At 40.7% G+C, this 17,213-nt stretch overlaps 1 protein-coding gene across 13 annotated transcripts in view; it reads left to right on the plus strand.

The window, feature by feature from the left end:
* EPB41L2 (erythrocyte membrane protein band 4.1 like 2) overlaps window positions 1-17,213 on the plus strand; it is a 222,382-nt gene that overhangs the window by 121,646 nt on the left and 83,523 nt on the right. For all 13 annotated transcript variants that reach the window (XR_005529899.1, XM_039240417.1, XM_039240418.1 and 10 more), the window contains one exon: window positions 9,534-9,638. Coding sequence is in view for 12 of the 13 variants with exons in the window: in XM_039240417.1 (XP_039096348.1) it covers window positions 9,534-9,638 (105 nt within the window). In the remaining variant the exon portion in view is untranslated. The remainder of the gene's footprint in view (window positions 1-9,533; window positions 9,639-17,213) is intronic.

Consider the following 17,213-nt stretch of genomic DNA (forward strand, 5'->3'; position numbering starts at 1 on the left):
AGCTTGTGGTTGACTGTGTTTTGTTGGTTGTTTATAACATTAGTAGCAGGATTTTGTTGTTTTTGCTGTGGTCCACATAGCATAGAAATGAAACCTATTTTTACGTCTTATTTATAATCTGAACTTATTTGGTTGCTTATGAGATGAATTGTGTGCTCAGTTAAGAATTCTGAAACATTTCAAGAGTCAGTTGACTGGGGTAGAGAAACATTCTAAATACTAAATACTTGTATGAACCTAGAAGCGTGGTGTTCGTGAAATACAGCCTTTCAGTGTATAAGACAGCCACACTCCTCTGTCCTTGACTTCGCTAAGGTGTGCATATGATTTGCATTAAAAGTGAGCCTCTATATGCTTCTGGCTTTGCTAGGGTTTCCTTTAAAGTTGTCACAAGATTTAGTTACCAGAAGGTATTGTGCAGTCTATTCTGGTCTAGTGTTTTTTTGTTTCAGTAGCAGCATTTTGTTTCTGCCACCTAAAACTACAATATTTTATATTGTTCATGTCCACAAGATGCAGAATTTGCTCAGTGTTCAGTCCCAATCCCCTAAATCCTATGTAATGGAAAAGCAATAGAAATTTTGTAATGACCTGTGACAGGTTTTTTTTCCCCCGTTCCCTTTCGTAGCCTAGTCTAGAATACTATATAAGAAAAATTTCTTCTACTTACGGTGACTTATAAGAAACCTACATGATACATGATCTTGATAATGTATGTTTCTTTTCTGTCTGTGGATGTACATATGTACAGTTTTCCTGATCACTAATGAAAAAGTTTTTCAAACTTTTCTACTACTCAAAATAAGATACATATGTGCATGTCTATACATGTATGTGCATATTTGTGCCCGTTTTATGTATACATACATATTTTATATATAATAAACACATCTTTTTGAGTAGTTGGAAAAGGTTTTCAAATTTATTATTAATGATCAGGGAAACTTTACTTAAAAATCTTTATGATAAATAACTCATTTATTTCTGGAATTTTCAACACACACGATAATTGGATATGGCGTCTTCCTTTTTGGTGGGGTTTCTTTTTTTTTTAATATTTCATGTTTTTATTTTTCAGAGAGAAAGCAAGCGAAAAAGTGTGAGCTTGAGGAGAGGCAGAGAGAAAGGGAGACAGGGAATGGGAAGCAGGCTCCAGGCTCTGAGCGGTTAGCACAGAGCCTGACACAGGGCTCGAACTCACAAACCACCAGATCATGACTTGAGCTGAAGTTAGCTGTTTAACTGACTGAGCCACCCAGGTGCCCTTTTTGTTGGGGTTTCAATGCACTTTGGGACAGAGGTGTATTGACAGCTCACTCAGATTGGTAGGAAAAGAATGATCTGCTAAATGATGGCCTTAGACTATTTGAGACACTCTCTTTCCTCTTCTGTATGGTCTTCTTTGATTCTTTCCGTTGCATGACAATGTATCTGTTGTTGTGTTTGCTCTTTGCATACCTTTCTTTCCTTGGCCTTTTGTATTTGCATAGTGTAGTTTAGAGCTAGCACAAAATACATAGCTCCAGGGGTGTAATGTATGCATTGCATTGTGCCCTTCCCAGCACTCTGTCCTCGGCTCACAATAACTGCAGTGTGGAGGGGCCTACACGGAGACCGTGATGGTGCTTTACAAAACGCCAGTGGTGTGTGGCATCCACTGGGGTCTGCCGCGTAAGCAGTTGCATAAATTCCTCTAAGTTGAGAGGCCTCCAGAAATGTCATGTTTTGGCCTCAACAGTGAATACCACAAATAACACACAGGCACGGGGAACTTTGGTCGGCCTCTCAGATTTCAGCCTGTCATTCTTCAGTTGGGTCGGCTGTAGATTGCATTTCTTTTTTTTTTTCTTTTTTTAAATTCAGTCCTTGAATAGTATATTGTAAACCCATCTAAACTGTCGTTTGGTGTCCCCCCCCCCCCCCCCCGCTTTTTTCCTCTTTTGGATATCTCTAATATATTCTGTAGACTTTAAATAGGGAGAAAAAAAATCTGATACCTGGAAGGCAGACCAAAGGACTTTTTAAAGTTATTTTTCAGCCCACTGATTTTATATTTCTGGTCTGAGCTGTAAGTAGGTTTAGAGAGAGGCAGACAGGGAAAAAGATTATAAAGCTTGTTAGCATTTAATATAGAAAGTAAGATTTCTTTTTGAAGTGTATTTGGCAAGTTTTATGAATAAGTTTATGGTTTTCATGGTTTAATTAAGTTGGTGCTACATGGAGTAGCAATCGACACAGTTTGTAGTCTGAAGATTCTAGTGTAAGAAGGGATACAAAGCAAAAGCGTGCTTTCAGTTAGCACGAGGAAATTAACAGTGAAACTGAGGTCTTCACGAAGGAATGTAAGGAGTCTATAAAAACCCCCGTGTCTCCTTCCTGCATAACGGTGGGGCATAGCCTGACCTTAAGAGAAAGAGGGAGATTGCCTTTTCTGCTTTTGCTATTCCTCTAGTTCCCAAGAAGTATTTGGAAATGCTCTAATGACTAACCAAGAGTTTAAGTACAATGTAGAATTGTGAAAATGAAATGTAGGTCTGCGGCTGTTCCTCTCCCAGAGTGTAGTTGGCAGTGTGTGTTCGGTTTAGTTCCTTGAATATCTATGGGTGGGAGCCCATGAGCTAGATCCAGGAGATTGCGTAAGACTGCTAGCCAGAGGCTTGAATTCTAGACTCCACTCTGCCAACTTTTTGGCCCGCGTGATGGCACCAAGCCATTCCATCCAACGGATATATTTTGACCTATTGGTGAGCCGGTTACTCAACGAAATGCTGCCCTAGAAGATGTTAAAATAAGACATACTTTTGCTTAAAGAATTCAGTCTCCAAAAGTAATAGCAAAAAGAGTAGAATAGAAGAATAAGTAGCAGAGATGTATAATCAGTGGCTTGAAGGAGAAAGGTGAATGTTGGGAGATTGGAGTAGATTTCATAGGGAAGGAGAATTTGGAGATTTTTCTAGAGGTAGTGTTTTAACAGTTGGGAATAAATCAAGTTAAAGAAATTGAGAGTATGCCTTGGCACATCCACAGCCCTCTTATCTGGGACAATACCCCCAAAGTGCCATGACAGGCACTTGCACTGGTATTTTAGGTGCATATAGTAAAACAAAATATCTGTATTTTCTGCTTGGTTAACAAGTGTATATTTGTAGTCTTTTCATGATACAGAATGCAAATTGTTGTTTGTAAAAACGTCAAAACAATGGTAATAGAAAATTGCCTTCCTTGATAATACAGAGTGCTAATGTTTATGAATATCACATGTAAGAATTCTATTCTTCTAAAGAAATTCAGGAAATCGGACTGAAAAGTTAAATAGGTTACACTCTCTGTAACCTTCGTTTTCTTATTTGTGAAATGAGATTGGATGAAATAAGTGTGAAAGCTCTTTAATCATATTTAAAATCAATTGGTTTTAGGGCAGCTCAGAAAGGTCCTGTGATTTCAGCTGCCTTTTAATGAATACATATAAAGTGCCAAGCATTTTATTAAGCACTTTAAATATACCTCATTTAATTATCACTATTATACAGTAGGTATTTGTACTTGACATTTTATTTTATTTTATTTTATTTTGGGGAGAGCATGAGAGGGTGAGCTGGATGGGGTGGGGGGGAGAGAGAGAGAGAGAGAAGAAGAGAAGAGAAGAGAAGAGAGAGAAGAGAAGAGAGAATCTTAAGCAGGTTCAACATCCAGCACATAGCCTGACACAGGGCTCAATCTCAGAATCCTGAGATTGTGACCTGAGCTGAAATCAAGAGTTGAGTGCTTAACTGAAAGAGCCACCCAGACACCCCAGAAGTATTTGTATTTTAAAGAGAGGAAACTGAGGCATGGCAAAGCTAAGTAACTTGCCTTGGGTTACAGAGCTGTTAAGAAGTGAGCCACCCAGGCGCCGCTAATAGTAATAAAAACTTTTATCTTATTTTTTAATGTTTTTATTTATTTCTAGGAGAGAGAGAGAGACAGCGTGAGCAGGGGAGGGTCAGAGAGAGAGGGAGTCACAGACTGAAACAGGCTCCAGGCTCTGAACTGGCAGTCAGCACAGAGCCCGACGCGGGGCTCGAACCCACGAACCGCGAGATCATGACCCAAGCGAAAGTCGGACGCTTAACCGACTAAGCCACCCAGGCACCCTTAGTAATAAAAAATTTTAATGCCATTTTCCAAAATCTGCTTGAGGCTCAGATGATGGTAATTTTTTTCTCCCTCATTTCTTGAGATAGATGGTTCGGAGAACAGTAATTCTGATGTGGAGTAAGGTAGTAAGTGTTGTATTGAAATAACAGAGTGCTTTATTTAGCCAAATAATTTTGGGAAACATTGGGTTGAATGATGGGAAACAAGTTTTTTTCATCATGGAACTTCTCAGGGTATCTTACGTGTAAATAGGAAGCTGGATGCCTAGTAGTTAAATACATTAAGCACAATTTTCTTTATCCTATTCTTACTCCTCTTTTGGGGGTATGAGTATATACATGGGACATCTCATGGGACTAGTGGGACCAAGGGAACATGTTTGGCAACAAGAGGTCTGCCTCCTGATACCGTTGGCTTCTGCTTATTGCCTTCTCACCATCTTCAACTCGGTGTTGGTAACCGCCCTGCTGGAGAACAGTGTGCACGTGTGCACGTGCATCTTGTATTTAAACTTCCCCAGGGAAGATGTGATTGCATTTGCTCAATCTTTGTCTTTGAGTAGAGCTATTTATTGTATGAAGATATCTCACAGGCCATTGGTTAGTGTTCTTTGGACCAGGTAGCTAGTTATTTCTAAAGGGGTAGATTCACAGGACTTTGTTTTCCCTTGGGGGATTTCCTTTTTGTTTTTTTCTGTCATTTGACTGTAAAGTTCTCACGACGATTTATGTGTTACTTATCGTTGTGTTCATGATATGTTAACATAGGAACTAATACATATTAGATGCCGGGTCAGAATATGTTGAGCCTTTTAGCCTGGCAAGCTCTGGCAGTCATCTGCTATTGGGACAGTATAACTGGCAGTCATACTGCATGGCTTCTCTGTTAAGGATGGGTTACTTTTTTCAGCTTCCTGTAGTCTCCAGTATTGTGTGAGTAGAAACTGGCTCCATCTGACTCTATAAACATCCAAAGCGGAAAATAAGTTCTCTGAATATGCTGTTTCTATGCCTTAAAAGAAATCCTTTCCTTTAAGGTTCATTTCAGATGCCACAGTCTTGGTAAATCTGTGGTTTTTCTCAGACCCTGTTACTCATCTGATCTTGGTGTTTCCATAGCACTCTGTACATGCAGGTTTTAGTACATGTCGCACACTATTTTTACATTCTTGTTTGTCCAGCCAGACCTTGAGTTCATTAAGGGTGGAGATGCTGAATGGAAGCTTAAGTAATACATATGTGGAGTTAAGATCTAATCAAGCATGAAAAATATCTGTTTCCTTGAGAAGGGAGGGAGAGAATAGCAAAGAAGCAATCTGAGCATCTAGAAGACACTTTGATGTTTGCTAGATGTAGGCTAGTGAAAGAAGAGTTTGTCACAGGATTCAGCTGATGGAGGGAGGAGTGAGGCGCTTGGTTCGGCACGTTGACGGGTACCGTCTCATTGGGTTAACTTGACCCTCAAGGTGAGCTGTGTGATACCTGTGACTTCATTTTACAGTTAAGGAGACTAAATGGTTTGCCTCTTGTCATGCATGTCACATGCAGTAGTCACAGCCAACTGCCTACAGGGTGTTGAATGAGGGAGGGACTAGGTCTGACTCCAGCCCCTGTGTGGATGCCCCCCACCCCGCCCCAAGCTGCCCAGCGCACAATGCCAAATTGTGGTGGTGAGCTTTGTGGATGTTTTTCTCTTAATTTTCTAGGGGGATTCTGTCCGTGAGAGCACATTTCTATTTTTGAAATGGAAACCAGTGAGAAAATATGATTTACTAATAAAAATACACTTTCACCCAGTGTTGGGATATATTTTCTCTTGGAACGGAGGTATGCGTTCATAGACATTAGTTGTCTTAAATACTCTTTTGACCCTACTTTCAAACAGCATTTGTCATCAAATAGTATAAATCTCCTTTTGTTTCTATTACATTACTTCATGATGTCTAACTGGTTTTAGTAGTTTGCTTATTTGAAAGTAGATGTCACGTATAGCCAGATGTTTTGTAGAAATGGTAAGTTTGGGAAATTTTATCTGGTTAAAGGTCAACTTATATTAGCTTTTGTTGAGTTTTTTTGTGTGTGTGTGTGTTTTTCCAACTAAGGAGATCATTTCTGCTTTATAGTAGATAAAGTGTCTTTTGGGAGTCATTAATACTTCATTAGAAATGCACAGAAGAGGGGCGCCTGGGCGGCTTAGTCGGTTAAGCGTCCGACTTTCGCTTGGGTCATGATCTCGCGGTTCGTGGGTTCGAGCCCCGCGTCGGGCTCTGTGCTGACTGCCAGCTCAGAGCCTGGAGCCTGCTTCAGTCTGTGACTCCCTCTCTCTCTGACCCTCCCCTGCTCACGCTGTCTCTCTCTCTCTCTCTCTCCTAGAAATAAATAAAACATTAAAAAAAAAAAAGAAATGCACAGAAGATGATGTTCAAGTAGATAGGTGTGGCAGGAGCTATAGTAGTTTGCTCGCTTTGTTATCTCTGATAAGGAAAGTTCGTAATTTCAAAGTGGGTGCTGAAATTTTAGCTATGATCAGTCACTGGGAGCCTGAGTTGGTTAAATGTCACCTCATTAAAATACGTATGTATCATATAGTACACTGTAATGTTTTTTCAGTTGATTCAGTAAGTATTTTTGGACCACTTATTACGATGAGTGGTTTTCTACTCACTAGAGATTGAGAAGTGAACAATGTTGTTGCAATTCACGTCAGAGAAAGTTAATTCTATCTTAGATTATTTATTGCCTTTAAAATATTCTTTGCTATTGTTTGCAACCATATCTCCTTATGGACCAGGGATTTCACTGCACGTTTAGGAAAGCCAACTGTCATGCTTTGCCTTCCCTTCTCATAGTTACTTTGAAATATCTCCAAACTCAAAGTTTTAATTAGTTAGGTTAATAATTGCATGAAGATCTAACAGTGAAATTCAGAACCTTTCATTTTAAAAGCTTAAGCCAAAATCTCATATAAGTGAAAGCAGTCACTTTTCATGTTACAAAACTCTCCAGCTTATAACAATAGGAGCCACACTATTGGGTAAGCACACATACCACACATACTGTTGTAAGCTCTCTGTATGTTCTAAGCTCTAAGTAAGCACCACATGTACTGTTCTAAGCTCTCTGAATGTATTACAACGTTTAGTACCCACTACACTCTGGTGGATTTTATTCCCCCCTTTCACAGATGTGCAAATTAAGGCAAGTAGAAGTGAAGCGTCTTGTCCCTGGTCACCTAATTTATCAATAATGGAAATTATGTAGAACTTTGGCATTTGGAATCCAGAGTCCAATACTCTTCCTTATCACACTCTATTTGTATGTACTTTGAATACGCAGACATACACACACGTATTTATTTTAAATGTACTTAGTACTCTCTGAGTCTGTAGTGATATAATGACGGTACAGTGCTTGCTATGTCGAAGTAATTTGTCGCTTTCACCTTCTTTCCTCTGCTATTTAGTATAACTCTATTTTTTAAAAAATTTTTAAATTGATTTTTAAAATTTTTTACTGCTTTCCACTCACAGTCCCCCTTAGGACCTCTTGCAGGGCTGGCTTAGTGGTCATGAACTCCTTCAGTTTTTGTTTGTCTGGGAAAGCCTTTATCTCCCCTTCTATTCTGAAGGACAGCCTTGCTGGATAAAGGAGTCTTGGCTGCATATTTTTCCTTTTCAGAACTTTGAATGTTTCCTGCCACTCCCTCCCGGCCTGCCAAGTGTCAGGGGACAGGTCTGCTCCTACCCTTATGTGTCTGCCCTTGTAGGCTAAGGCCCGTTTGTCCCTAGCCGCTTTCAGAATTCTCTATTTTTGTATTTGTATTCTTCTCCTTTGTCATTTTGGCTAAGTTTCTGTCTTTTGCGTGTTTTACTAGCTTGTTTTGTGTCTTGCGCCTGCGCGTACGATTGTATTAAGGAGGGGTCCTACGCTGTCCGGGGCCTGGCACTTCAGGAAGCGGTTTGGGTGTATGTTGCATGCACTCTGTTGTTGCGTTTTGGCTGCTCCATCCCACCGGTCAGCCCTCTGCAGGACTCCTGCTTGCTTGTGGTGGTGGAGTGTTTGGACTTTCAGCCAGGTCTGCTTTGATTTTTTTGTTGAAGTAACCCTGGAAAAAGGTAGGGAGAAGCCTGATCCCATAAAAAGAGAAAAATGAAAGAGGTGAGAAAAGAAGACCAAACAGAGAGTCAAAAAAACTGTAATGCTAAATCTAGAGAAAGAGAAAGGAAAAATGGTATAAAAAGAGTAGAGTGAAAATGCCTGATTGAACAAATTTTTACACTCACACACGTGTGTGTATGTATATGTGTGTGTGTATATAATTATATACAAATAATTCACCAAAAACAAATCAGAAATTATGAGCCTGATTCCAAAAGTGAAAAAGAGGAGGGTAGAAAGAAAAAGACAAGAGAAGAAAAGAAAAAGGCAAACAAAAAGAAAAACCCCCACAGCTGTTGGTCCCTAGGCCAGTGGCTGTGCTGGTCTGGACGAGAAGCCTGTCTGGTTTGGTCAGGGTCAGTTTCACTCTGGTAGATACACAGTTACCAGGCTCAGAGGGGCGGGTTTGGAGAATACCACATCTTCTCGATCCAGTAGTCAGTTGATGGACACTTAGGCTCTTTCCATGATTTGGCTATTGTTGAGAGTGCTGCTCTGAACATTGGGGTGCATGTAATATTCTTGCGGAAAAGCATAGCTTGAATTGAAAAAAACTTTTTTTCCTATTCTACAAATCATGAAACAAAAAAGCCTAAGTGCTGATGGGATAAATCATATTAGGATCCAGTGAAGAATAGGGCTAAATGATTTTTCCTGGGGGAGTATATATCGTAGATATAATATAACCCACTTTGAGGAATTGATGGAGGCAGTTTAGATGTGATTTTGTACTACTTTATTTTTTTTTTTAAGTTTATTTATTTTTGAGAGAGAGCACAAGTGGGAGAGGGGCAGAGAGAGGGAGGGAGACACAGATTCTAAAACAGGTTCCAGGCTCTGAGCTAACAGAAGCTGACACAGGGCTCAAACTCATGAACTGCGAGATAATGACCTGAGCCCAGTCATTCACTGGGCTGAATTCACTAAGCAGGCATTCCTATTTTTATACTATTATAAAAATAAATGAACTCCTAGCATCTTACTTTTTGATTCCATTTTATATTATCATAGAGTAGCAAGTAAAGCATTTGATCACACTTTCATTTTAGAATGTATGCTTTGTGTAGGTGGGGTGAGGGAAGGTTCTAAAGTGAAAAGGTTATTAATCTTTTGTATCATAAGATTGGAAAACAGATTATTTATATTACACTAAATTATGGTATCTGATGTGAAGCCCTTTATAGTACTCATGGACTCTTTAGTGCTTGAAAAGTAAAGATGTCATTTCTTTTCCCTCAGAAACGTGCGAAGGGACAAGTGTTATTTGACAAAGTGTGCGAACATCTCAATCTCTTGGAAAAGGACTACTTTGGACTTTTGTTTCAGGAAAGCCCTGAACAGAAAGTAAGTGAAATGATTTCAAGTGTATTTGTATCTCCTTAGAAAAATACAGTACTTTTTTTTCTCAAGCAGTATAAAATTTAGCTTTAAAATAATTGATTTTGACATATTTTATATTCATTGTAGAAATTTGGTAAATACTAAAAACTTGTATAGAGAGAATCACCTGTAACTTTTTGCCTCTGTGTGTGCATATGCTTTTGCAATACTATAAGCAGACAAAATGGATGTCTCAACTAATGTTAATCGGTAGAGACTAAAAGACTGGCTTAAAACATTTTATGTTGAATATTTAGCTCTTGAATTCACCTGTATGCTGGGAATTAAGCATACCTAAAAAGACAGAAAGAAGCGTATTAGAAGGAATGAACTTACCTGGAGACTGGGGAGAGAGTGTTGGCCTTGCTGTACAGACTATGGTAGCCATGTGGAGCGGATGTGTTCTGTGCCCTGTTTTGGGTTACCGAGGGCCAGAAAGGAGGTGCAGCCCACCCGGACTCAGGTTGGGTTGATTTGACCTGCCAGGACCCTGTGCAAATCTACCCAACATCAGGTGTGTTGAGATTGTTGTGCTCCAGGAGTTTCCCAGGACGGGAGCATGAGGGTTCTCTAAATGCTTAATGCTAATTCCGGGGATTGTCTTGGTTTCGTATGTAAATTAAAGAGAGAAGTATTAATCCATTCTGGCAGTGAGCCAGAACTAACCTGCAGCCTCTGTCTTAGGCCTTTTAGGTGTTTCTAACAAAGTTCATAGACGAGTGGTTGGTAAACAACACCGGAAGGCTGGGCGGTCCAAGAGCAAGATACCAGCAGGTTCTGTGTCTGGTGAGGGCCCACTTCCTGGTTCATAAAGATACAGTACCTCCTGTATCCTCAACTGGCAGAAGGGACAGGGAGCTCTCTGAGCCTCTTTTATAAGGGTGCGACTCCCATTCAAGAGGCTCCACCTTCATGATCTCATCACCTCCCAAAGGCCCCACCCCCAAATCCTATCACATTGGGGGTTAGGTTTCAAGGTATGAAGTGGGGGAGGGGGGAAGCACAAACTTTCAGTCTGTAGCACTTTCCTCATTGTTAAGAAAGGACTGGTCCTTCTCTGCTTCACTCTGAGTGATGGTATGTAACTGGTGGAGAAGATACCGAGTGTAGGAGTGAAGCGTGAAGGTTTAATCCTGTGGCACCTAGAGTGAAGCCCTTTCAAGTCTGTTAGACTGTGGCTGTGGACAGCCTCGCTAGGATGATTCTGTCTGAGGATGCCTGGAGCGTTGGGTCACAGCCAAAGAAGTTACTTTCCAGCATCTGACATTTACGTCACAGTCAGTAGAACAGAACATAGTAGATGAACTTAGCCTGTGAGGTTATTTGCCCACATACTGTCATTGTTTATATGACCTGGTAATGAAATTCAGGGTACTAAGGGTGATAATGATCTGTAAATTAAAATTTCTCAATTTGCTTAGTTTTAAAGTCTTGATACCTAATTGGTTTAATTCCACATTTAAGCCAAAGACCATTAAATTGGATGCCTTCTTACACAATGGTTTGTGGGTATTCTTATTAGAATTCCGTTTAGAATACTTTTTTCAGAAGTAATGACAGATGAGATATTCCACTAAATAAACTAGGTGCTCTTTTTAGACTTGAAATTACAGGTGGTCTCGATAATGTTTCCAACCATAGGCCATTCTGCTGGTTCTCAAAGCTGTAAAAGAGAAAGTGATGGGAATTTGGCTATCATTATCCACTCTTTCTGAGATTACAGATGGGGAGATTCATCAAAGCATTTAAGCCTTGTGGAAAAAGGGAAAGCATCTAGTGTGTTGTAAAATATGCAGAAAAACACGTTCTGTTAGTAGAAGCAGGATATGCTACATAAAGACATCTGGTATTTCTGCAACACTAGATTTATGTAAGAAAGTGGTATTTGGATAGGATTTACTAGTTTTTATTTTTAGGACTTCTAATATATGTGTCTAATCCATATCTTTGACCTAAATCTCAGACTCCTGTTTAACTGCCTACTGGACACTGCACTGCATTGTCTCAAAGCAAGCTGACATCTGCCCCTTAAAACTTCATCTGTCAGGGGCGCCTGGGTGGCTCAGTCGGTTAGACTTCCGACTTCAGCTCAGGTCATGATCTCAAGGTCCATGGGTTCAAGCCCGGCATCGGGCTCTGTGCTGACACCTCAGAGCCTGGAGCCTGCTTCAGATTTCTGTGTCACCCTCTCTCTCTGCCCCTCCCCGGCTCATGCTCTGTTCTATCAAAAATAAATAAACGTTTAAAAAAAAAAAAAAAAAAAAGGAAACAACCCAACTTCATTTGTTCCCTGAAGAGTGGGTATAGATTCCTTCCACTCCTTCTACCTCCTTCCATTGCTTATCAGTCAAAAAAGGTCTGCATTTTCTACCCACTAATGTCTTTCTCTTGGTTCTCTTTGTCCACAGTTTTTGCTTTGGTTTAGGCCCCTGTCCTCTCTTGCTTTGACCATTGTGTTAGCCTCCTACCTGGATTAACTGCCTGGCCCCAGGCCCCTGTGGTGACCTGTCACACTGCTGCTCGATGGAGTTCTCTGGAGTGCACTTGGATCTTGGCTCTCCCTGGCTTAACACCATTTAATGGATACAATATAATCCTTTTAGTATGGTTTACAAGGCTCCACTTTTCTTTCCTTTTTCAGTAACCTCTCACATCCAGTCTGGAACCTGTCCATACCAGATTTCTCTCCTAACAGCAGCCTTGTTGGTCCATACTATATCTGCTTGAACATACGGTTCTTTACATTTGGATGCCCTTCCCATTTTTTTTTTTTTTTTGTATCTGAGTGCCTCCTTAACATTTAAGTATCCTGCGCTATGAGATTTTCCTTGACCATTTTCTGCCACCACCCCTCCAGCTCCCAACTCAAGGGGAGTTGACTAGTTCTGCCATCTGTTATCTAGACATTTAGCAAAAAGCTAATTTATGAGAGCCTCTCCTCCCCTTACTCTAGGAATCTCTTGAGGGTAGAGACCATACCTTTTTATCTTTGTAACCTCAACCTATCTAGACATTAACACATATCTCTTAAATACTGTCTTTGTGCCATCACACACCCATTAGCATGGCCACTAGCAATGAAACAAAAGAAATATTAGTGAAGAATGAAGAAATCCGTGAGCACTGGTGGTGGGAATGTAAAATGGTGCAGCTATAATGGAAAACATCATAGAGGTTACTCAAAATATTATAAATAAAAATTACATGATCTAGCAATCCCGCTTCTGGGGTGTATATCCAAAAGTATGAAAGCAGCACCTTGAAGAGATTTGCACACCTGTGTTCATCGTGACATTGCTCACAGTAGCCAAGAGGTGGAAGCAACCCAGTGTCCATCAGTGAATGAATTGGATAAACAAAATGTGGTCTGTACAAAATGTGGTGAATGGAATATTATTATTGAACCTTAAAGAAGGAAATCCTGTCACAAGGATGAAGCTAGAGGACACTATATTAAGTGGAATAAGCCAGTCACAAAAGGACAAGCACTGTGATTCCACTTATACGAATTATCCATAATCCAGTTTTTGGAAACAAAGTAGAATGGTGTTGTCAGGGACCAGGGTATGGGGGAAATGGGGAGCTGTTATTCATTGGGCACAGAGTTTCAGTTTTATATGATGAAAGCATTTCAGAATCTGTTGCACAGCAATGTGAATATGGTTAGCATCACTGAACTGTATACTGAACGGTCGTTAAGATGGTAAACTGTAGATTAAAAAAAAATTACCTGTATGCAAACCAGTGGTACTACTGGGAATCTAGCAGTAAACAGTTAAGACAAAGACCCTGCCTTCGCAGATGTCCCCACTACTTTTCCAGTTGAGGAGACAGTGAAAAACTAGTTATGCAGTTACTAAATTTTGATTACTGCTCTATAGGAGAGCGTTTGGATGCTAAAGGTGGCTAGGAGAGAGAAGGCGGTTTAAGGAGAGACGTAAGGGTGGGCTTGGGCTGTGAGAGGGACAGGGAGAAGAGGGATGTGACCATTGCTCATCCAAAGGAAGAAGTGGCCTCAGTTGAAGTTGTGGGTAGAGAAAGACAAATAAATGATTGAAGGAAAGAGGATCAAGCAGCTGATTGGGTGTGAGGGATGACATGACACCAGTAATAGGGTCTGGATTCTTGGATGGATGGAAATGCCATTTAGTGAGCTGGGGAAGGCCCGTCGTGGAATGGCAGGGTGTATCTCGAATGAATGTCATTTCAACACATGTCGACTTTAGGTTAGATAACAGCTTTTAGAAGAACAAGTAAATTAATTTAATATATGCTCTCAGAGACTTCAGGTGGAATCCTTCTCAATAGTACAGCGTGCAGTGGGTGGTTTTATTTCTGGGTGGGAATATCATATTTATATTGAGGCTCGTAGTTAAGCAGACTTATTTATAACTTCATTTTTAAAAGAATCCAAGGAGGCTTTTATCATAAAAAAATATTCCAAAGAAAATGGACATGACTATTAATAGCTAATCATTCTGAGATTCTCACAATGCACCAGGCTCTGTTCTAGCCCTTTACAAGTGTTGTCTCCGATAGTTTTCAGAACAACCCTGAAAGGTTGGTATTATTAACCACGCTTTATAAATACAGAAGGATGAGGCATAGAGAAGTTAAAATAATTCACCCAAAGTCACCTAGCCAATACATATTAATGGTAAGATTCAAAACTGGGTAAACTAGGAAGGAAAAGAAATAGAAAATGCAACAGTTTTTAACTTTCTATCCGTCAAGGCATAAAAATGGGTATGCTGTTTTATAGCTATCATGACTGGACAAATGGAAGAGTATCATCTTGCCTTGGAGGGATTTTTCATCGTATTCAGTTCTAAAAGACATCATGCAAGACTTCATAAATGGGTTGTTGAAGGATATTATGGACTATGTTCCCAGTGTGAATTTCCCAGTTGATGTATCTATAATGGTGTCAGTAAGTTTAAGGGATGACCTGACTCATTGAGAGTGATTCTGTGAGAGTCTTGTCAGTGCTTCCTTAAAGGAACTTTCCCCTTCTTGGCATCACCTGGCAGATGGACTTCCAACTAAGAATCTCATTTTTCTCCTAACCAGTCTTATGTACTGTTTGCTACACACATGTACCCACATGTGCACCCACCCACCCCACCATTTAGGCTCACTCTTCCCAGCTTAAAAATGGTGTCATCACTGTTTATATAGGGGATATTGAAGGGTGTTATGTCATGGGCTGTGTCAAGTAGATGGGATATGTCCTGTCCCTAACATATTTTGGGATAGAAAATAGATTATCTTTTTAGTCAGTGTCTTAGTCCATCTGCACTGCTATCACAAACTATCAGAAACTGGATGGCTCATCAAAACACCAATCTTTCACATTTCTGAAGGCTTGGAAGTTCAAGATCAGGGCATCAGCAGACTCCATGTCTGGTAAGGATCTGCCTCCTGGCTCACAAACAGTGCCTTCCTGCTGTGTTCTTACATGGTAGAAGGGATGAGGGACTTCTCTGGAGCCTCTTTTTGTAAGGGTGCTAATCCCAATATAAGGGTTCCACTCTCATGACCCAGAGGCCCCACCTCTTAATACCATCACAGTGGACATCAGGATCTCAACATAGGAATTTTAGGGGGATGCAAAGCTTCTGACCATGGCAGTCAGGCTAATATTATCCAAGTGAATAGACTTCTAGTAATCTCAGTTCCATGACACAACTTAACATACCCTGTCCTAAATACCAGCTGGACATTTATTAATGAACTAGATAGGGGACACTTCGAAGTTTTATTACCTGATGACAAGCGCCTCTGGTATGAAAACTTTATATTGTTGTATAAGGGCAAATCTATAAACTTTAGAAATGAAATTGGCACTTTAATATTAACGTTCTATTATAGAAAATGAGAATTGTGACAGATATTCTGAATGCGGATAGGGAAGGTACATCCTGCACAGAAGAAAAGTAACCACTCCAGCATCAGTGAGGATGGTGTGCAGGAGGAATCTCAAGTTGCTTGACAGGGCTGGGGGAATGTGGCAGTTCCAGAGTCTCTGTGTAGGAGGGACCTGTGAGTGATTGGCAAGTTACAAGGAGTTGTTGGGAGGGCGCCTGGGTGACTCAGTTAAGCAACCAACTCTTTCTCTCTTCTCAGGTCTTGATCTCAGGGTGGTGAGTTTGAGCCCTGTGTTGGGCTCCATGCCTGGTGTGGAACTTGCTTTAAAAAAGTTGGGTACTTGTCTTGAAGCTGTGTTTTCTCAGTAAGCACAGTGTTTTAACTTACATCATAGGTTAATTTGGGGTGGTTTTGTGGAGAGTGTTGGTGATTATGGGAAAACTAGGCAAAGAACATTTTTTGGAAAGCCTTGTATCTTGTGCTAAGGATTCTAGATATTTATCCTGATGTGAGGGGTTTTTATAAAGAAAGTTGACACGGTCAGATTTGTATTTCAGAAAGAATAGGTTTGTGATATGGAGGGAGATTATAGGGGACTGAGATCGGAGGCAGAGGAAGGTCAGTCATCTGGTCCAGGGATGGAGGAAACCAGGGCAGTGACATTAGGAGTAAAGACAAAGGGCAGAGGTACTACTGAGTAGGTAACATCTGTAGGACTTTGTGACTTATCATCTCTGTGGTATGAAGGCGATGGAGGGGTTGGGAATAAGTTCCACATTTTGGGGCTTGGGTAGCTGGAGAGCCCTTTAGAGACTCTTACATGGGGACTTCAGAGGAGGAGCAGCAGTTTGGGGTTGGGGGCAGAGATGAAATCTCATTTTCATTTTTCTAAGATGGAAGTGCATGTAGGCTGTTGGCTAGATGATGATTAGGGATCAGGGAGTAGGTGTGAGGGCTGAGGAAAGTTAACAGTAAAGAATGTGAGAGTTGGCGTAAAGTGTTATTTAAGGAAGGCTGGCTGTGAAGAGGACAGTTGGGAGAATGATACAACAGGATATAGACCAGCACAGTCCAGTAGAACTTTTCATGATGATGAGATGTTCTAGGCCTGCTCTGTCTATCCAGTATGGCAGCCACTAGCCACTGATGGCTATTGATCCCTTGAAATATGGCTAGTGTGACTGAGGAAGTGACGTGGAATTTTATTCAACTGTACAAATTTAAACTTAAGTAGCCTCTTATGACTGGTGGGTATTATATATGACAGCACACAGTGTTTACTAAGAGTTTGGGGATTGACAGATTTGCTTGGATGGAAAGAACTTTGACTTTGGCTGTGGAAATGCCCAAGGAGAGGGTGAGGGTAGAGCGAGAGGAAAGGGATGTGGATGGAAACGCCTGAAGTGGAGAAAAGGGAAAGGATGAGCTTTGAATAAAGGGGGCAGCGTCACCCTCTGTCTGCAAGAAAGAAGATCAAGAGTGGTATATCTGTTGGCAAACCTTAGTTAAGCGAAGTGCAGCCTCAAAGCTCTGAGAATACAGGGTGAAATCATCTCCTAAGAATGACTAGTGGTTAGCAGTGGGGACCCAGAGAGGCAGACTACTAAGGACAAGTACGTGGATTGCTATTGACAGTCCAGCCAAGATTGGAGATCATACGATTGTGATGGG

Source organism: Hyaena hyaena, unplaced genomic scaffold (genome assembly GCF_003009895.1).
Source record: "Hyaena hyaena isolate Hyena2069 unplaced genomic scaffold, ASM300989v1 scaffold_178, whole genome shotgun sequence".
In the NCBI taxonomy this organism is placed as follows: Eukaryota; Metazoa; Chordata; class Mammalia; order Carnivora; family Hyaenidae; genus Hyaena; species Hyaena hyaena.